This window comes from Primulina tabacum, chromosome 5, assembly GCF_025594145.1.
Source record: "Primulina tabacum isolate GXHZ01 chromosome 5, ASM2559414v2, whole genome shotgun sequence".
Classification (NCBI taxonomy): domain Eukaryota; kingdom Viridiplantae; phylum Streptophyta; class Magnoliopsida; order Lamiales; family Gesneriaceae; genus Primulina; species Primulina tabacum.
This window is the reverse complement of record NC_134554.1, coordinates 20541140-20564589: the sequence shown is the minus strand read 5'-3', so window position 1 is coordinate 20564589 and position 23450 is coordinate 20541140. Positions and strand designations below refer to the sequence as shown.

The following is a 23450-nucleotide window of genomic DNA, read 5'->3' as shown; positions in this document are numbered from 1 at the left end:
TAGTATATTGTCAATGGAAACTATGACGAACTGATCCAATTATGGCTGAAACACGCGATTCATGAGATCCATGAAGATCGCTGGCGCGTTCATCATGCCGAAGGGCATCACCATAATCTCATAGTGCCCATAATGCGTCCGGAAGTCTGTCTTGTGCACGTCAGCCTCTCTCACTTTCAGCTGATGGTAACCGGATCGAAGATCTATCTTTAAGAACACAGATGCTCCTTGAAGTTGATCAAACAAGTCCTCAATTCTCAGCAACTGATAATTGTTCTTGACTGTGATTCTGTTCAGCTCTCTGTAGTCAATACACAGTCACATCCTGTCATCCTTCTTTTTGACAAACAGTACTGGCGCGCCCCATGGAGATAAGCTAGGGCGAATGAATCCATTATCTAGCAAATCTTGTACTTGATCTTTCAGTTCTTTCATCTTGGTAGGTGCTAGACTGTAGGGTGCCTTAGATATCGGCACAGTACCTGGCATGAGCTCAATAGAGAAATCCACCTATCTGTCTGGTGGGATACCTGAAACATCGTCAGGGAAAACACCGGAGAACTCCCTGACCACATCAACGTCATCTAGCCTCTTCTCGATTAGCTCAGACCCTAACACAATGTTGGCCAAAAACGCCTGGAAGCCTCTCCTCATAAGCTTCCTTGCACACAAGCAGGAAATGACGTGCGGCTTCTGTTGATGTCTAGCTGCCTCAAAAGCAAATGGCTTTCCACTAGGCGGTTTGACTGACACTTACCTCTATCGAAAATCTATGACTGCACCATGAAACGATAGCCAGTCCATCCCCAAGATGATGTCAAACTCCGGTAATGGTAGCGCTATCAAATTTGCGTGCAGCGTATACTTCTGTAACCGAAGCTCCAATCTTTTCACTATCTGAGAAGTGAACATCTGATCCCCGGATGCGATCGATACTCTAAACCCTGAATCTATCGCTACTGGTATGATTCCTAGTCGCTTGACGAAGGATTCAAATATAAACGAATGTGTAGCCCCTGAATCTAACAATGCATGCGTGGCTACACCTGCAATATATATCCTCCCAGCAACAAAACATACCATCAAATCTAATAGTGTTGAACTTAAGGAATTTCTTATCGGCAATTAACCAAAAATCCTCAAAAATCACTGAATTACCCCAAACATTGTTCCGAAAAATTTGAAATTAATCCTCAGAAAAATCAAAAATCGTAAATTAGCCCCTTAAAGTTTCAAAAATTTCAATTTGGTCCTTCAACTTTTCGAAATTACAATATGACCCTATCTCAATTTCGAATTCAAATCCCAAGATTCTTGATTTTTAGCAATTAGGTTCTCAAATTATCAGTTATTACAATTGGGTCCGTAAAATTCTCAAATCAAACATTTAAATTCTTCATCTCAAATAGGTAGATCACGCATCATAATTTCTTCTATGTTATCAATCCCAAAACCTCATGCAAGCATAAATCCATGCGATTATGTGATAAAGTGAAAGCTTAAACAAAAGGATTACAAGTAATCAGTGTCGAGTCTGGCTCTGCCTCGGCCTCTTCGGCATGCATCACATAAGCTCGGCCAGTAGTGGGGCCCTTGTTCCTAGGGCAATCCGCTGCTTTATGGCCCTCTGTCCGCAAATGAAGCATTTAAAGGTTCCCCACCTGCACTCACCGAAATGGAACCTGCTGCACTGTGGGCATGGCTGACTGTTATCTGGCTTAGGCTCCCCTGGCTCCTGAGGAGGTCTCTTCTTCTGCTGCTATTGTGGCCTCCTAAACTGCCTTTGGGGCTTCTGCTGCCCTTGCTGCCGCGGCGGCCCAATAAACTGTTTTTTCTGCGGCTGGGAACTGGACTGAGCCTGATGCCACTTCCTCTGCATCTCATAGTCTATGTCCTGCAGAGCCTGCTCTGCTTGAAAAGCGCAGGAGATGGCCTCGTCATAACCTGCCGGTCTCATCAGCATGACGTCCCGGCATAGGGTGAGTCTTAGTCCATCTAAGAAACGCCTCAGCTTCTGGGCGGTATCTCCCACTATCATGGGCACAAAATGGCAGCTCGTGTCAAACTTGCGGATAAACTCCGCCACAAATAAGTCCCCTTGTCGGAGTGTATCATACCGAAAATTTGAAAGTTCACGTGAACCACATGCATGCAAGTTATTAAATTTCTTTGGTATTTTATTAAATTACTTTAAAACATTAAATGCATGTTTATTTCATTAATTTGTATTTAATTATTTTTATGAATTTTATGCATAATTATTGCATGATAGAATTTATTTCATGAAATTTAAAAATTTCATGCATTAAATATTCTTAAGTGACATTTCGCGCTCGAACGAGGAACGAAGGCCGTGGAATTATCAAGAAAATTATTTTATTACATGATCATTTTTATTAATTATTATAAGATTTTTTAAATGTATTTTTCAAGACATGAGCTTTTTTGGGTATTTTTACCGTCAAAGCATATTTTTCACCGATACGTAAATTTTATCGAATCTGGGGACTTTTTGAGGGTTTGGCTAATATTTTCAAGAACTTACCAAAACGAAATATTTTCCGGGAGTATGTTCAGATTTAATGGGCCTACTTTTAAACTTATTGGTCCTAAAACCTTTGTAACTTTTTAAATGACCATTTAAGGCCCATTTGCACCTTAATTAACTACTTAAATAACACCTAATCACAATTTAACCTAAACCTAGCACTCATCAGCCGACACCCTCACTTTTTCAGCCATTTTTATTTAAAACACCATCTGGTAACTTCGGCCACTTCAATTGCTTACAAGAGAAATTCCTCTAATGCCTTTCCTTCGCGCGGTTCTTCACGTTTTCGAGTATATTAACATCAAGGCAAACCATGTACTTTGATTTATGCGTCATACATGCTAAATACTTGCTGATATATGTGTTATTTGCATAGAAATTCCGATCTAGTATATAGAATGGTAAATTTTTGGTTTTGTTCAAATCTTTGCATTTTTCTTTACCCACTCACGTTTCTTTTGATCTGTGCGAGGAGGCTGCCATTAGTTGTTTCTAAGGGGATTTTCGCGGTGGTATAATGGAGTCATGAGGTTGTTAGGAGGTCTGGTGGTGTTTTAGTGACAGCCGAGAGAGGTGTGGGATATAGGATGGCTCGGTTTTGGGGTAGATCACGTGCAAGGGCCGGGCTAGCAAAACGAGAACTGATCTGAGCCATGGACTAGACCCTTGAGGGTCTGAGACAAGGCCTGGAAAGGTTCGAGACTTGCTGGAACCAGCCCCATAGCGTGATCGATTGAGTGTAGGGGAGTTAGACGCGGGGCGCCTCCTTGCGTGGGTTGTGGTGTGCGAGACTTGAGGGCTTGCATGGGGCTGTAGCCGTGATCCTAGTGGGTTCATTAGGGTATAGGTTTGGTACCGGGTGGGCTGGTTTGTGGCCGAGTCGCTTGGACGTGAGCTAGGGAAGAGAATTCCCAAGTTGAGGGAGTGAGGATTTGTTCTTTGGTTGTGCAAAAAAAAAAAAACAGCAGCTTTGCAGGGGTTGTTCGAAAAGCTTAGGGGTATGGGCTTCAGGTTTTTAGAGCCTTTTAGATGTTTATTCGGTGTGGTAAAAAGTTGGGAAAATTTTGGTTATGTTTCGGTTCGATTCAGGTTAAAACCGGGACTCCGGTCCAAGTTTTAAAACGAATCGGTTAAGTTTTGAAACGGGCTCGAGTTTACCTCTATGAATGTTTATAAATATGTTTTGGGATGTTTTAAGGAGTTTTGTAAGCTTTGGGTCAAATTTTAGATGTCCAAGGGTAAAACGATAATTTTGGGTTTCCAGGGGCAAAATAGTCATTTTGCACCCGGGATGAGATTTTGGTCCTGGCAGTGTCTTGAGCACATATTTATCATGTTTTAAATGTTTGTGCATCATGTTCATGATTTTTATGGAATTACGATAAATACGTTGCATGCTTGGTTTAAAAGAAAAATTATGTATATGCATGCTTTTATTTAAGTGGTGAATATGATGACACGTTTTGAAGGATGGGTATTGATTGTGACTGACGATGTATATGTATACGATGACATGAGATATGATGAGCTAAGGCCAAGGCTCAGTGGACGGGTAATGATGTCGCTGATGTCCCCACCGCCCGGTACCGTGGTTATACGTAGATGGATCCTTCGAATAGAGCTGATACGATAGAGCTGATACGAATGTCACAACTAATGAACTGAATTCAATTAAATGAAAATTTATACGTATATGATGACATGATGAGACATGCTTTGACACGTTACGATTTTACACGACACGTTTATGTTATGCTTTTAAGTTCATGAAAGATATGTTGAGTATGATATTTTTCACTGTTGTGTGCCATGTATATGTACTTGTTATTCTTGGTACATGTGTGTTGTGTCTTTAGACTCTGAAGGCATGTCTGATGCAGGTGAGATTGATGATGAGGGGACTGGAGGTGCCGAACTCTGAGTAGGCAGACCTAGTGTGGTGACATGACCTGAGGGACGCATGTTTTGCGCACTATGAGTTACGAGTTTTGAGAGCATGTGAACATTTTCATACGTTGATGATTTTAAGATTTTTATACGTTTATGTTTACGTATGAGTTTGGATGAGTTTGGTTATTTTATACTGCATTATTTTTACTTTAAAATAGTTAAGATCATTTTTAAATGTTATATTTTTCTGTAGAGCGCATGCATGCGAAACGTTTAAATGTTATTTAAAAAATGCGAGCTTTTATTTTTTAAAAAATATATTTCCCCACTTTTAAAATAGTAGACGTTTCAGTTGGTATTAGAGCAAGAGTCCTGTATAGGGTTGTGCCACCGCCAGCTTCTGCAGATCAGTCTTCAAGCCTCAAGTCTGTAAGTTTAAAGGTTTTGAATGTTTTAATGCTATCACACTGTATGTTTACATGATATACGTTTTATAGTACAGGTTTATCTGTCGTTATGTTTTGAGATTATATGCTTTAAAAATTTTATGCATTTTACGACACGAAATGAGAAATTATATGATTTTCTTGCATGCTGGCTTCGTGGTGGAATTGAACTGGAATAAGAATTTTTCTATTGGGCATTAGGAAATGTTGGAAATGATTTGTCTATTTTGATTTTTGGTTAGTAAGTACTGATGTTCTACTATTTGGGTCATAAGTTAGTCATGAAGATTATTAATGCTTTTTGGACTTGTAGATTTTCTAAGAAAATACTGATGGTTCGTGGTTACTAGTAGAATTAATTTTCGAGAACTTCATATAAGAGATAATGAATCGAAGGCTACTACGATCTTTAGAAATATAAATGTATAACTTGGGATTTTAAGTATTTACGGGAATGTAAGATTGGTTAAGAGAATTGATTTTGGGTTTAATAAGCTTAAGGTTATTGAACTTTATGATACGCGAAAAATATAAAATGGAATTAGAAGTACCAATAATTTATGGGTAATTGTGAAATTTTTCGATATTTAAGGACAAATTGGATACTTTTCGAGGAAATTAAGAATTTATTTTGCAAGTTTTTAAGAAATTTGGGGGACTAGCTTAGCAATAAGAGAGAATGGAATTGCTTAAATGATAGAAATTTTGATGATTTAGGTTTTAAGGATATTTAAAACCTTGAAATATCTGAGTTATAACGCTATAAGGAATGGTAATCGAGGACATTGTATGATGAATCAATTTTGGGTTTGAAAATCTAAGTGTTAATGGAATAATGCTGTGAAAAATTAAGAATTTAGAATGATGAAAATTTAGGGTGAAGTTGATCAATTAGTTAAGTTATAAGAGTAGACATTTAGTTAGCAAATTTTTGGGAATTTAATTTTGATGTGTCATAAGTTTTAGTCATGATCTTAACAATTAGGACTCTACCTTTGTTGGAATTTTATTTTTCTAGAAGGTTGGGTATGATTGAGGGTTGGGTTGCTCGATAGATGCATGCAAGAATTGAGGTAGACACATTGTCTTGAGGAATTTTTGCAAGTCGTTAAGAAACTTGGGAATAAGTGAATATGTGTATTGGAATTATGTTATCCAAAACTATTTGGGTTGCGTAAGTTTGAATTTCAAGTTTATGAAATAAGTGTTACGAAATTTTTGGGTAAAATAAAAACAAAAGAAAATTTGTTGTGTTCAACATAGGTTGCCAATGAAGGAATATTAAGGTTTTTATCGAGCAAGAAATATAAAATCTTGACATGGGGATTCTAGAACTCTATGGGCTATAAGTAAAATTGATTATTAGAGTTAGTCCAACATTAAAATGGGATAACTTAATAAGTTTTATACGCTAGAATTAATTAAGCATTGAGGATACGTAAGAATGCGACATTCGTTTCAATGAGGAAAGTCCAAGGTCTTAGGCCTCAACTATATTGTAATTGGGCAGCAAATAGTTTAAGCATGTAATTGATGCTGGAAAGGTTTTATTATTTAGGTAGAAGATCAATATGGTATATTTTGGGTTTTATGGATTATCACTACTTGAGTTTAAGATTTACAACAATTTGATATTTGGGACATACTTGTAAATAGTTAAGTTACGTAAGTTTGGTATCGTAAGATGAATACTTGATTCAAGGATCTTAGGCTAATATCATTATGGGTTGAAGATAAGGTTTAAATTTTAAGTATAATACCGAGGATAGAATTCGATCAATAAATTTTGATGCTAAGGTTTCTTAGGTTGAACTGCATAAAACAAATGTAATAGGTCGATGAACATTATGGATATAATATAAGAAAAGTAAGGTACGATAAGTTTGGACATTCATTTCTAGTATAAAGAATTGCGAGAAAGTCGGAAATTCGAGGACGTAGAAAAAAAAAACTAAGTCACCATAAGTTGTGATTCGTAAACGATGATTTTAGTAGGCAAATATTAAGGATTAAGGAAACATAAGGACAGTTTAACACTTATTTTATCAGAGTAGCGCAGCGGAAGCGTGGATTATTGTGATACTAGAATTAAGAGTCTAAAATTTTTGTTTATCGAGGATGATCGAATTTCGAGGACGAAATTCAATTTAAGGGGGGTAGATTGTAACATCCCGAAAATTTTAAAGTTCACGTGAACCACATGCATGCATGTTATTAAATTTCTTTGGTATTTTATTAAATTACTTTAAAACATTAATGCATGTTTATTTCATTATTTTGTGTTTAATTTTTTTTATGTATTTTATGTATAATTATTGCATGATAGAATTTAGTTCAATATTTCACGCTCGAACGAGGAACAGAGGCCGGGGAATTATCAGAAAAATTATTTTATTACATGATTAATTTTTATTAATTATTATAAAAAATTTAAATGTATTTTTCAGCGGTACGTAATTTTTATCGAATCAGGGGGACTTTTTGAGGGTTTGGCTAATATTTTCAAGAACTTATCAAAACGAAATATTTTCCGGGAGTATGTTTGGACTTCATGGGCCTACTTTTAAACTTATTGGGCCTAAAATCTTTGTAAACTTTTTTAAATACCATTTAAGGCTCATTTGCACCTTAATTAACTACTTAAATAATACCTAATCACCATTTAACTTATTTTCACGTAAAACACCAGCTGGTAACTTTGGCCACTTCAGTTGCTTGCAAGAGAAATTCCTCCGGTGCCTTCACTTCGCGCGGTTCTTCACGTTTTCGAGTATATTAACATCAAGGCATGCCATGTACTTTCATTCTGCATCATACATGCTAAATAATTTCTGATATATGTGTTATTTGCATAGAAATTCCGATCCAGTATATATCATGGTAAAGTTTCGTTTTGTTCAAATCTTTGCATTTTTCTTTACCCACTCACGTTTCTTTTTATCTGTGCGAGGAGGCTGCCATTTGTTGTTGCTAAGGGGCTGTTTGCGGTTGTATGATGGAGTCATGAGGTTGTTAGGAGGTCTGGTGGTGTTTTAGTGACAGCCGAGAGGGGTGTGGGATATAGGATAGCTCGGGTTTGGAGTAGATCGCGTGCAAGGGCCGGGCCAGCAAAACGAGAACTGATCTGAGCCATGGACTAGCCCCTTGAGGGTCTGAGACAAGGCCTGGAAAGGTTCAAGACTTGCTGGAACCAGCTCCATAGCGTGATCGATCGAGTGGAGGGGAGTTAGACGCGGGGCGCCTCCTTGCGTGGGTTGTGGGGTGCGAGACTTGAGGGCTTGCATGGGGCTGTAGCCCTGATCCTAGTGGGTTCAGTAGGGTATATTTTTGGTCCTAGGTAGGCTGGTTTGTGGCCTAGTCGCTTGGGCATGAGCTAGGCACGAGAATTCCCAAGTTGAGGGAGTGAGGGTTTGTTCTTAGGTTGTGCAAAAAAAAAAAAAACAGCAGGTTTGCAGGGGTTGTTCGAAGAGCTTAGGGGTCTGGTCTTGAGGTTTTTAGAGCCTTTTAGATGTTTATTCGGTGTGGTAAAAAGTTGGAAAAAATTTGGTTAAGTTTCGGTTCGATTCGGGTTAAAACCGGGACTCCGGTCCAAGTTTTAAAACGAATCGGTTAAGTTTTGAAACATGCTCGATTTTATGTTTTGGAATGTTTATAAATATGTTTTGGGATGTTTTAAGGAGTTTTGTAAGCTTCGGGTAAAATTTTAGAGGTCCAGGGGCAAAACGGTAATTTTGAGTTTTCAGGGCAAAATGATCATTTTGCACCCGGGGTGAGATTTTGGTCCTGGCAGTGCCTTGTGCACAAATTTATCATGTTTTAAATGTTTATGCATCATCTTTTATCATTCACGTCTCTTCTTTTGTATCCAACTGATTTCTTTCCTTTATCAGTTGAATGTTTACTGTCCTTCTTTGGTTTTGGACAGTCAGAAATGAAGTGACCTTGCTTTCCATAGTTGAAGCAAGAGTTTGGTTCTCCCTTTGAGTAATTCGTCTGATAATTTTGTTGGAATGAAACTTGGTTTCTTCTCATGAATTTACCAAACTTCTTCACAAATAACTACATTGCGTCATTACTCGGATGATCAGCAATTTTCTCAACTGAACCGGTTGGTTCCAATTTGTGAGCACTGAGATCAGTTGTGATCTGTGGTGTAGAAGGCTCTCCTTCTCTTGTTTGCTGTTCAAACTCTTAGGCTTTGAGATCAGCAAACAGATCATGTAGTTCAACCTTATTCAGGTCCTTTGACTCTCTCATAGCCATGGTCTTGACATCTCGTTCCTTAGGAAGACCACGGACCACCTTCAGTGCAATTTCTTTTTTTGAATACACTTTTCCAAGTGCATTCAGTTCATTTATAATTCTTCTGACTCTTTCATCGTACTCGTTCATAGACTCTCCAGTCTTCATTTTAATATTATCAAACTTCTGAACATCAACTGAGAGTTTATTTTCTTTGGTTTACTCATTGCCTTCGCAGAGCTGAATCAACTTCTCTCAGATCTCTTTTGCAGTTCTGCACATATTTATCTTACTGAAATTTATTTTATCCAGTGTCTTGTACTGTCCAAATTGGTTTTTCTTTTGTCTTCTGCTGTCTATTCTTCTTAGGCTTTTCAATACGATGTGGTGTACCATCAGTTATGGCTACAACAGTATTTGCTTTCAATATTTTCATGGGTTTGTCAGTCATAACATACCACATATCATCATCTTGTGCAGCTAAGTGAGCCTGCATTCTAATCTTCCAATTGTCAAATTCTTCTCTGGAAAACATTGGGATTTTATTGAAAGAAGATATGGTAATAAGATTTATAGATAGGAAATATTCTGAAACAAGATTCAACTGCTCTGATACCACTTGTTAGGATCGGTTGGGTGTGATAAAGTGTTTAGAAGGGGGGTTGAATAAACACTTGACAATTTTCACAACTTTTCAATGGATGAATCAGTTTAGTGATAAACGGAATTCACGAATCTTGTTGTCAATGTCAATCACTTAACTTAATAAAAGCGCGGAAGTAACTGAAAGACAGATAGAATAACACTGATGAAAAGCAACACAAGATTTGTGGATGTTCGGATATTTCAAACACTCCTATATCACATTTCTATCTCGAGGATATGATATTTACTAAAAGATTTTGATCTATACAATGCTTTGTACAAACCCACTTCAGTTTGGATTTAACACTGCCAAAACTGGAACTCTTAGTATCAATACAATTTTTATCAATACTCAACTAATGTAATTTTTAAGCAAAACTGATCTTACAAAGATCGAATAAAACAATAATGAATGTTTGTGCTTGAAGCTCAAAGTATAGCCTGAAATATGTATGATAAGCGTGGGCTTTTGTAAAACTGAGCTTTGAAAGAATATGTGTAGAGTTCTTGAAACTGACTGTATAGCTCGATAGTTGGGTAACTCAGTTAACTTCGTATATTGTTATTATTTTGTCTCAGCTGATCTTCTCGGCTATTTATAGTGTTTGATTCCAACGGTAACACTGAATACATTTGAATTTTTATATCCATTGAATAATATTGTCGAAATTCTTTTGACAATCGTACACTGTAACTTTTCTGAAATGCGATGTTCTCACTGCTTCTGTACAAACTGTCGGTTGTTAGCTACATCCTTAACTGATGACGTGTAAAGCTGATAAAATCAGTTGACTTCTTTAGCCGATAGGAGTAACTGATCATCTCAATTGATTGTTGTGTAACTTATCAGTCTCAACTAATCGTTTAGTTGACCACACAGTTCAGTTAGCTTAGCTTAGTTCAGTTGCCTAGAATTATATACGTATTAATCTTCAGTTCGGGCAACTATCAGTTTACGAATATTCAGTTCAGTTAAATCATCTCAGGATCGGTACTTCCATCATTCTCCTGGATCTAAGATGATTTATAGTTCAATGTCAAGATCTCTTCGACAACATCTATCTAGAAAGGGTTGCCCTTCTTTGAATGCCGTGGTCGCCCCATCTCCTCTTTCATCCATTTGACATGCTCCCTTAGTTCTTTCATCTTCCTCCTCACGTCAAGATCCATCGATTTCATCACCCAGTTAGCTTCTTCCTCTTCATGCTCCTCCTCGTATCTCTCTCATGTTCTCGCCTTCGGCTTCTCCTTCACCACTTCCTCTTCGAGGCAGAAATGTTACTTCTCTTGTTGAATTTTTTCATTGACAACATGTCACATGTATGTCTTGACCAGCTGGGTGAGTTGCTCCAAAGTTAAATTTCCAAGGTTGGATCCTTCTCCCTTCCGTTCCCCCACATCTTACTTCTCCTCTTGGTGGTTGTCATTAACTATTTTGTGAGTGATAACCATATTTATGTCTCAGATATGCTTTCAGAGACTGCAGTAATGATGCAACTTTGAAAAATGGGGTAGAGTTAGTATCTGATTCACGAGTTGGGAGCCTTCATCTTCATGGGTAGTGCCCGAGGTAGATAGTGACCGAGCTCCCACAGATGAAATTTGCCAATCGAAAGCATGCAAACACTCAAATAACAAACTCATGAATAGTAAGCCGAAAGAGTTTTTTTGACGTAGACACTCTGATGCTCAAGTTACTGTTAGGCTCACAAAATGAGAAAACTCACAACATATATTTGCACATAAATTTCAGTTCTCTACATAATGAATTTGAACATGCAAAGAGGTGACCTTGGTCAATGGGTTTTTTTTTAGAATATTATAAATTAATAAAATCATTGTAAAAATGTGGCAAATTGTGAGGGTTTGTAAAACTAGTACAATCCGGTACTTACTGTCCCAGATTCATATGTTTTATTATTTTAAAAAAAAAAGAAAAAGAAAGTGGGGGCACGGATTCTAAGAATCCGTGTCCAATCCTTGTGTCCGAATTTTAATTTTTTTACTTTTTTTAAAAAAAATAAAATAAAAGGGAGATCGGCGACTGTTTGTGCAAAATCGTCGCTATTGGTGACGGTTTAGCCAAAAACCGTCGCTAAGTCACGGATTAAAAAATCCGTAACAGTCTGCCATGGATTCTGAGTCCGTGGCAGAGGGCCCGTGACTCCCTTCTGGTCCGTGAGCGGTAACCCTCTTTAAGATGAGGTGCGCATCTCCTTCTTGGCATTCACCGTGAGCTCCTCCATCTTTCTTCCTTTTCCTTAATTTTTTGTTCCATCACCGAGCACCTCTTTCGATCACCGAAGCACCGCACCGAGCACGTATTTTTCCAGCACCGATCTTCAAAAGTTTCATTTATTCGTTAGCGTAAGTCTTCGACATTTTTTCAGAATATTAATAGGTAACGATATTATTTTTTGTTTATTATATTTATTATTGTTCGTTAATTGTAGTAGTGTTAAGTAATAACAATAGTTTTAATATTAATTGTATGATTGGAATTATAATAATATAATTTAGAATTGTTGAATTACCGAACACGAACGCATCATAGTAGTTTTAAGTAATAATAATAAGTATACTTAATTTAATTGCAAACATTATAATATTAATTGTATTATTGGAATTAGTTGTAATATAAATTGTATTATAGGCATAATTATAATATTAATTGTATAATAATGAACGTATCACGTAATATTTATAATTATAATTGTATTATTGGAGTAATTATAATATTAATTTTATAATTGTATAATAATGAACGCATCACTTAATATTTATAATAATAATTGTATTATTGAAATAATTATAATATTAATTGTATAATAATAACTATACTTAATTTAATTACAATAAATGTATACGTACTAATATACATGTTATAATAACTATTACTAATGTATTTTTTGTAATTACATGTTATACTTTTTATAATAAATAACTATTACTAATTTATACATTTTATAACAAATAACTATTACTAATAAATAACTTTTACTATTGTAAACATTTTATAACTATTACTATACTTAATAATTACATGTTACAATAAATAACTATTTTGTAACTATTATAATGACATGTTATAATAAATTAATATTACTAATGTATATGTTTTATAACTATTACTATAATTAATAATAACTATTACTAATATATTTTTTATAATTACTTGTTACGTTTTATGAAGTATTATTGATTTTTAAAAGAAATTTTTTAATTTACAGTAATTAGTTTTATTACCAATTTTTCATCAACATATACGTTTTTTTTTCGAGACGGAAATTGCAAATAAATTTCGTTTACTATAAAATATGTAGTTAAATTTTGTTGATATAAAATATAATGTTTGTTAACTAATGATTTTTTGTTTGCAAGATGGCTGAAAATACGGAGAATGTGTTGTATTTGCGAGATAGACACATATCAACTAATATCAACGCTGAAAACATGGATGCAATAATTCCGCTACGCCGGACTGACAAATGTCTTTGGAGATTGCTTAATGCTGGGATTCATCTCCGTGTCCGCCTATGTCTTGCACGCATGGGCTTCTATGGTGTCATTCAGTGTGGTCCTATTAAATATTATGATAATCATTTGCTTACAGCCATTGTTGAGAGATGGCATCGTGAGACACACACATTTCACCTTACCGTGGGTGAGGCAACAATCACCCTGCATGACGTTGCCCTTATTTGGGGGTTGAATATTGATGGCATTCCCATCACTGGTTTAGATACCGCGTACAACAAACATACCTTACAACAGCGCTGCGCTACTTGGTTGGGTTTTACGCCTACATCTTCTCAGATTAAAGGTGCACATCTTTATCTGACAGCTTTGCTAGACCATTACATAAATATAATTTATTGTATTAAATATATGTTACATAACATATGCATCTATGTCACAGACACACCCAGCTCATGTGCAATATCGATCGATGTGGACAGGAAATGAGATTCAACCCGGACCATCATCTTCAAATATGGCCTACACTACTCCGCCAGTGGTTTCAAGCTTTCCATCGTATGACGTTGGTTATTACACTCCATTTGCTGGTAGTTTTACGCAATTTTTACAAAGTGACTTTCAACCGAGTATGAATGAGAGTCGGCCTACATTTAACACGTCGCCCATACCATTTGAACAATATTCTAATACAGAAGGGTATGAGGTTGGTGGGAACATTGCCGATACCAGTACATCTGCAGCACAAACAATTACGCATGGAGATGATGAACAGATGTTAGGTCGTGGACGTAGAGTAATCAGAAGATCACCGTGTGGCACTGGGGGGCATCGTTACCATCGACATTAACTATTTATTTAGATATGCACAATTACTTATATCGTATTGTTGTATGTTTTTCAAATTTTTTATTTTAATTACAAGTTGTTGCTGCAACATATTTTTTCGACATTCGTATACAATTTCTGTATTATTGACTTTTTAAAATTGTGGAATGTATTGATTGTGATTTATTATTCATTTACGAATAAATTTACAGATAAAGTTAGATCAATGAAAAAACATAAGTATATTCGCTAAATCAAGTCAAATTAGTCAACAAACTAGATATTTAAAAAATCTTCATAACAATATAACACTGAATTGTCATAACAATACAATACTAAATTGTAAAATCTACGTCACAAACATAATTATTTGGCACCATAACTCGATCTTCTCACCTGCACCTACCTGCAATGAACAAGATTTATTAATAAATACAAAATTTTAATACACAATTTTGTAATTACATTAATAACTTCACATGTTATGGTTTAAAAATAAGGTACAATACGTTATTGTAGATCTTTTACCTCTCACGTTGTCTCTCCCTCGTTGATGGCTGATCCATCTCGTTTCTTATGCGTGTCGTGCGATCTCTACCAGCTTGCCTCCTTTGTCGACGAACACCATTGTGTCGTAATTGGAATGTAGGTTCATCCCAATATTGTTCATCATGAATAGGGTAGAATCTTCCATCGTATGTGTTCACGTATTCGCTCAATGTAAACCATGGTTGTACAAACTGTGCGGGATTCAAACCAAACCATTTCGCTGCGCATATAACATGTGAACAAGGAATTCCAAATATTGTGAATTTACCACATGTACATTCACGCGTAGAAATGTTCACAGCTTGTACGTCATGTTGACGACCCGGTCTTCCTCCTGTCGCGACGGATGCTGTTTTATCCCTTTGGTCAAATCTTACTACTCGATGTTCAATTGACTTTTTTAACCACATATCAAATTTAGAGTATGCATAGTCGGTCCATGTTTGATATTTTTTCCAGCATCTTATCACTTCGAGATCGCCGTTGAATGAAATTGTGCACGCAACGCTGTAAGCTCATCTCCACTATTGCAGTTATTGGAAGACGTCGCGCCCCTTTCAACACACCATTAGTACACTCAGACATGTTCGTCGTCATTATCCCTCTTCGCCATCCACCATCATGAGCCAATGACCATTTTTTTTTTGAAATGTTTGACAAATACGTGAAAGCTGCTGCATTATTTGTTTTAATTGCCTCCGTTGTCGCATTAAATTTTGCTACTTGGTGTTGTATCCCTGCTTCCCAACTTAAGTCTTTTAAATGAATGTTTTTGAACTTGCTGTTGAAATTAGAGCAAATATGCCTCAAACAGAAACGATGAACACCACGAGGAGGCTTGAAGTCAGGGAGATCTTGAACTGCACTTGTTATACCCGCATGTTTATCAGATATAAGGCACACACCACTACACCCTATGGTAACATGTCGTGCAACATTACCGAGGAACCAATGCAAAGACTCATAATTTTCTTCATCAACAAGCGCAAATGCTAGCGGCAAAACCTGGTTATTGGCATCCAATGTTACTGCTATGAGTAGTTTGTGCTTATATTTGGTGTACATATGGGTACCATCTACACTGTTTACGTTGCGACAATGTCGAAAACCATCTATACATGGTCTGAATGCCCAAAACACAAAGTTCAAAACTTTATGTGGATGGTCATACGATCGAAGATGCATCCATTCTACAACAGTTCCTGGATTGTACTTCGACAAAGCTCCCATATATTTAGGAAGCAAAGTTACAGAGCTTTCCCATGTGCCATAGACTACCTCCACCACGCGTTTCAAACTCTGTCATGCCTTAGCATACGATATATCATACCCATATTTGTCTTTAATACTTTCTCGTACATATTTGATTTCGTATGCAGGATCACAACGCACGATTCCCAAAAGTGTACTGGCTATCATGTTTACGTCAAGGTTGTGGTGATCTATACCGACTTTGGTAGACATGCATGTGTGATCATCACCATATTTCGTGATCATGAAGTAGTCTAAATTTTTTTTCAACGATGCTCGAAGTCCCCACCCACAATTGCCACCTTCGGACCAGTTCTTACATTTGACCTTCCAAATTGTCGGAGAACTTTGGACAACGATATATTCACGTCTCAAAACCCGAACAGAAAAATCCTTCACTGAAGCTATTAAATCGTTTTTGCTCTTAAATACCATTTTTACACCGAGCTCTGGCCTTTCAGGATTGTAAAAGTTTGTTCGTGATGCAGAAGGAATACCAAATTAATCTGGCATTTGTTCGTCGTAGACTTCATTGAAAAATTGGGGAATTTCACGTAAATGTTGCTCCGGTGCAATAGGAATGTTCTCTGTCATTGTTGCTCCAGACATTAACACACGCGCCGATGTCCCTTCATGTGCATTGTCAACGTCATGCTCATCTTCTCCGTCACTTGATGTAGCATACAAATCATCATCGCTATTCATGACATGATGCGAACTGTCCCCAAATAAATCATCTTGCTCAGGCATGTGTTCTACTAGAACCCCATGCGACATCAACTCCTGATGGAATCGTGATATGATGATCCCAACCCGCTGAAGTAAAATCTCATTCTCGTGTTCTGTTCATCCCCCATGCATAGTCTTCTTCAGTGTGACCCGTGATATGGTGATCCCAAGGACCAGTGTCGATCACAGAGTATGTCTGAGCTGACTGTTCATCGACATGATACATAGACGGTCCCGCTTCATTTAAACATACTGTTCCCAAACCTTGCGTTATTACCGGCATGACTGCATCAAAATCGTAATAACTTACGTTCTATAACACTGGCGATGAATCAACATACAAGTACATGCAATCCAGTGTCGGCAACTCAAACATAAATTGTAGACTATCATCATCTGTGATATAGACATGTTCTTCAATGTACGAGAGAATGAGCTATAACAATATTTCGTTGACAATTTGATGCAGAATTTTGATTGGTCAATCTCCAGCTTCCGATGCACATAATTCACCAGTTGGGAAAATGTAGTAGACCGAGGGATTTTAATGGGCTTGGTCGCGGAGATACTATATCCAACCCTACCATCTTCAATAATGACGTAGCCACCTACGTAAAGTAAGGCCCTCACAGTATCCATGTCTTCACCAAAAACTATGACATAATGTATACAATCATAACAAAATTTAATTATGAATTTCTTACACATATATTAAAATCATGACATAATGTATATGATCATAATAAAAGTTCAAAAATCACTTACAAATTTTTTTCATTATTATTAAAACTTATATTGTCTAATCAATTTAATTAAAATTTCTGGTGCAGTGGCATGCGGATTGCATTGGTTTTGTAAACCTTTTAATTTTGCAAAATTTTTATAATTAGTTTTTTATTTATAATATTTTTTAAAAAAAGCCCGTTCATTATACTAGTTTTAAGTTTTAAGTAATAACAATAGTTATAATATTAATTGTATTAACAATAGTTATAATATTATACAATTAATATTATAATTATGCCTATGATACAATTTATATTACAACTAATTCCAATAATACAATTAATATTATAATGTTTGTAATTAAATTAAGTATACTTATTATTAGTACTTAAAACTACTATGATGCGTTCGTGTTCGGTAATTCAACAATTCTAAATTATAGTATTATAATTCCAATCATACAATTAATATTAAAACTATTGTTATTACTTCAACACTACTACAATTAACGAACAATAATAAATATAATAAACAAAAAATAATATCGTTACCTATTAATATTCTTAAAAAATATCGAAGACTTACGCTAACGAATAAATGAAACTTCTGAAGATCGGTGCTGGAAAAATACGTGCTCGGTGCGGTGCTCCGGTGATCGAAGGAGATGCTCGGTGATGGAACAAACCTTCACAACTTGCCACATTTTTACGATGAGAATATTAATTTATAATATTTTAAAAAAAATACCCCATGGTCAATACTTTGATCAAATGGGTTTTGAGTTCCTAGGTCTAAGTCCTGGTAGGATCTGGGAAACACCCGGGGCAATGGGCATCACCCCCCATTATTAATAGATACTCGTCTTATAATTAAATATTTTAGTCCGATTTCGGACCTTCCATTATTTTTTAACAATCAACTAAAAGCAGGAATCAGTCACATCTACTATTTATTAGTCGATAGACCTTTTGACATATTACAAATAATAGAGGAGACCAAAACGATTTGTCGAGAGTGAACACAAAAAGTGAATAGCCGGAATCATGCGGTATATATTACAACCATATTGAATCCACGTCAACTTAATAAAAGTAACTTGTAATCAAATTGTTGTTTTATACAATTAATATCATCGAGCATCATATTATATAATAAATTAAGAAATACGTAGATCGAGCCAATCGATTCAATAAGGGCTACAACATAATTATTTATTATACTAATTCATTCTAAAGCCGATCTATTGAAAATTAATATATAAAGTAGCTGACTTATTAGTAATAATCCGATCTAAATTTATTAAACCTTAACAATTATTCATTCATTAAATCTAGCTAGGTAAATAATTAACATTCCATATTACAAACAATGCTTTAACCTCTTGACAGATGAATGAACCAATGAAAAAATATAATAGGACTATTTATATAGCTACTGTATTTATGATCGCGTGCTAGTTAATATATTTTCGTGATACATTTTGCAACTAGCGAAGATTGCCTTAAAAATGAATTATATATACGTATGTGTGTGTATTGGTTGTTGGGACGATTGAAAGATGACGTCTGGAAAATATTCGTGATGCGATCCGGGTGAAATGGGTGAGCCGGGTCGGGTGCTCCACCGGATCTGATATCAGTATGACGAGGAAAATAAGAGCAAAATGCTCGGATCAGGAGGCTTTTTTCCTTAAGCAACCGAGAAGATCTGCAAATAAGAAAGTAACCACGTGAATGGGCGCCGGATGGGTGTCCGGCGTGACCACTCTGTTGCTTAAGTCAGTGAAGGACTCAAGCAAGAAAACCAATGTAACCAAGTGATGGTTGTGAAATTGGTGTGAAGGTGAGTAGTAAATGAACAATAAATGTGAGTATTCAACCTGATATTTATAGTAGATGATGTAATGATGACCTCGTTCCTTGCGATCCTCATTAATTATAGTAGGGCGGTTGATTATACCATATTATTCTGACATGTCTAATCTCATACTAGTCACATCCAGCCAGCCTACTTGATTTTGTCAACCAATTATATTGGTGTCAGAGATAGGTCGGCTTAATTAAATGCGGCACTGATATCGAAGCAGCCCGAGTAGAATGCCTCTCGGGAATTTACATGAGAGCCCGGACATCCAATATCCCGGGTGCTCAACGGCCCGGCCTTCTGATTGGCCTCTTCACAGATTCTCCCGGTCAAGCTATTTCTCCGAGGTTCCGGGTCGTCCGAGACCCGAGCTTCCTTTGCCGGCCTGTTCTGCTGCCTTGGGTCGTCCATGACCCGGGGATAATCCATCTTCCTGACCCGGGCACTATCCATAGCCCGGGACATCCCAGGCATTATCCATGACCCGGGCAGTCCGGGGTATCATCAATTCGAGTTACAAAATGAGTGTCGGTTACAATTGTTGTTAAAAAACCCGAAGTTTGATCACATTTATATAGCATAATTTCATTTCGATATAAACATAATTTTTCTCTTTACAACCTAGCTAGGAGCAAACATAAATCTTTTGACTCCCATCTTTTTCCAATTTCCATGTAATCTTGAGAGCAAATCACCGTAAAGATGTCATATTGCAGTAAAGACAACAAGTCGATATTGCTTTTGAAACGAAAGAAAAATGATGTCAGCTTTTAAACTGGGAGTGGGCACAGGCATGCCATGATAATATGTCAGCTTGTGTATGTTTTAGGGATGGGCTGCAGCCTGCTTTATATTATATGCCACTATATTATAAAAATACAAAATACTATGTCATTAAGTTAAATAAAAATAAATAATTATTGAAAAAACATATATATTTTCTTAAATATTTGTTATTTTAAAAAATAGAGTAGATACGCATCCCCAAGTCCGAACAACAGTAAACAAATGCAATTGGTTGGTCCTTAATGGCCAGTTCTTGCTTAGTTTTATGATTGAAATTTAGTCATTGTTGTTTAATCTTTATTCAAATTTTTGAATTTTTAAATTTAAATGATCATATTATTTTAATTTTAAAAAATTATTTTAAGAAACACATGAAATTAAAAACTACACAAAAATTTAATACAAAAAAACATCACCCCCATACCCGTCTCGAGGGCGGAGCGAGGGCGGGTTTGTCATATCCATCCCCGTCCCTGAATTCTATCATCACCCGCACACCCGTCTCGATCTCCGTTTTTTCGGGCTCGACGAATCCTCAAATCCGAAACTTCGGGGATCAACTTCTCATCCCCGCCCCTATCACCGTTTCAAAGATATTAATATGGCATGATGATGATGGATTCGGAGATTTTCTCAAATCAAAACTTATTATTATCTATTATTATTAGTGATAATATTAATATTAATATTAATATCAATATTATTAATAATATTTTAAAAAATAATAATATTATTATATTATTAATACTAATAATAATATTATTTTATTATTGATATTATTTTCGGGGCGGGTCCGGGGATGAGGATGAGGATAGTAATCACATACTCGCATCGAACTATGTAAGGATTATTTTGTCCGACAGATGCTCAAAATAATAAAAATATCAATATACGATGTAAAATAAAAAATTTGTGTTTTATCAGAATTAGGTGTTGCTCCAGATGTTACAACATCTGGGACAACATGCAGCGGAACATTATATTTTGTAACAAAAATTCACTTTAAATAAATAGATGGACTAGATTAAATTTGCACAAGTATTTGCCTTATGGCAAAAATTAATCACTAGAAAAATCTATCGTTCACAGAAACCTAACACTAGTGATTATAACATAAATCAATTTCCTCAACAAGTTGAGAAAACAAATTCTTTCTAAAAACAAACAACCAGAATAAAACTAAAATAAGAAAGCAAAAACGTGTTGCCAAACAGTAGATCCAAGAGAAGCAATCTTCGGTCAACTTCTCCCCAGATGTTGTCTGGAGATGTTCCCAACATTCACGGCAACGCGTGATCACCACCCTTCAACCAGCGTCGGCTTCGCGAATTTTATTGCTCTGAAAATCTCCACTTCAAGTATATGTGTATGTTTAATATTGAAGCCGCCTTTTCCCATATGCTTTTGACCTCTTGTTTATAGATGAAGAATCCTATCTCCATAAGGAAACCTATCATCATAAGGGAAGTAAGAGTTTTATTAGAAGTAAACTCTATTTAAACATTGATATCATATCTCTTTAAATCATTCCAATAAATATCATATCTAGACTACTTTTGAATGATTATATCATTATCTAAGAAAGGCATAATCACATAAAATATTATACTCAAATAAATCAATAAGGAAAAGATATTGTTAGGGAAATAATTTAAAATCCAAGGACTTATATCAATTTAATTCCGAAATAATATTTCCCTTCAATCTCCCCCTTTTTGCCTTTCTTGGACAAAAATGAGATCTAACTCAATTGTCAATGTTTAGTTCACATCAACTCCCCCTGAGTTAATCAACTCCCCCTGAGTTAAAGCATTTTTCTCCCCCTGAACAAACCACACACATTAAAGATGTTGTTAGAAATGTTGGCAACACTGGAGACAACATCTGCATCATTTCATTAGTAGTTGCAAGATAAACAAAGAGGCAGAAACAACACATAGACTGAACCATTAGTAAAACAAAAACAAAACTCTTAACCAAAACATTTAATTCCCCTCATCTCCGTCATCCTTGGTCCCGGAAGGTCCAGCTTCGGTTTGATCATAGCCATCTCCCCCTTTTTGTCTAGGAAAACTACATCCAAAAGCATCTAAAAGTGTCTAGCCAAGGCTTCATACTATGCAATATCCACCGTGGCTTGTTCAACAGTTTTCATAGCATGAACAACAGCAGCTCTGGCTTGCTCAATCTTTGCCTCAGCATGAGCAATGTGAGCATGTGCGTCTGGGACAGAGATCATGATATAGTCAGTGGACTGGGATGGAGCAGGAGGACTTGGTGGTGGCTTCGCAATAGGTGGTGCTTTGGGAGATTCACACCACGGAAGATCAATTCGGCGATTGCCCTTGAAGAGTGCAGGAGCAATCTTGAATGGTTCACCAAGGGCAGATAAGCGTTCTCGAACATTTCTAACAAAACCTTGGGAGACAAGAAGCCCATAGATCAGACTGGGAAATGGGAGTTTCGACGATCGCAGACCACCCTCAGCATATTGAAGCACTGTGTTGAACACCAGTTATTCAAAATCAAACACTCCATCTTGCCCGATGGAATACAAAACTAGAGTTTGATGCCTGGTGACGGTGGTGGTGTTTGTAGAAGGAGTTCAATTTCGGATGGCCAGCTTGTGAAGAACGGAATAAAATGATGTCAGATTTGCAGCTGAAAGCTTCTGTGGATGGACCGGAAAGTGAGTAATAACACCTCCAGTGAGGGTTGCAGTAGCCAGATCAATGTCAGGGGCAAGACCATCAATGTCCAATGATGGGGTCTGGTAGAATTGATTGATGACAGTAGGGGTGAACTCATAGATCCTGTTTCTTACAAATACTTTCCCATACTTGGCAGAGCGTTCATCACCAACGCTCAGGGACAGGTTGGCACAGAATTATAACACAGGCAGTCGAGAGAAGACAGCCTCATCAATATTCCTTTCCTCCAAAAATAAGCGGTGCGCATACATATTCCACTGATCAGAGGCTTGCACAAGTGTAGAATTTGTTTGAGAAAGCAGTAGTGAGATCATACTCAAAACCATCTGTGTTGTCTACACTGTTGGCAACATCTTCCGCAACATCTTCATCAGCAGAGGATTTTGCAGAGACATCAGGGGCAGATGAGGCAGCCTCATCAGGTGAATCATCAGTATGGTGAGAGGGGCCACCACCTTCAGTACTAGTAGAGAGGCTTGCCGAGGCGTCTTTGATCTCGTCATTGCTGGAAGCAGGTGGAGGAGTGCGAGGCAGTGGGCCGAGCATATTTCTTGTTTTTCTTCAGTGTGGCCATAAATTGAGCCAGGGAGACCTCATCTTCATCTGCTTTAGGTGCAGCATGTGTTTCCTGTGGAGTGATGGGTACATTAGCAGAAGAAGAAACTGTGGTCTTACCAATAGTAGCAGTAACTACATGGACAGGCCGTTTGCGAGGAACCAGCTCAAAATCAGCATCATCGGAGTCATCCCCCGAGG

General features: G+C 36.7%; 1 protein-coding gene across 1 annotated transcript; it reads right to left on the bottom strand.

Annotated features, from left to right (window-relative positions):
• Window positions 1-15045: 15045 nt before the first annotated feature.
• Window positions 15046-15858, bottom strand: LOC142544247 (uncharacterized). The gene has a single exon (XM_075651307.1). The coding sequence runs from the start codon at window positions 15856-15858 to the stop codon at window positions 15046-15048; it is 813 nt and encodes a 270-aa protein (XP_075507422.1).
• Window positions 15859-23450: the final 7592 nt, after the last annotated feature.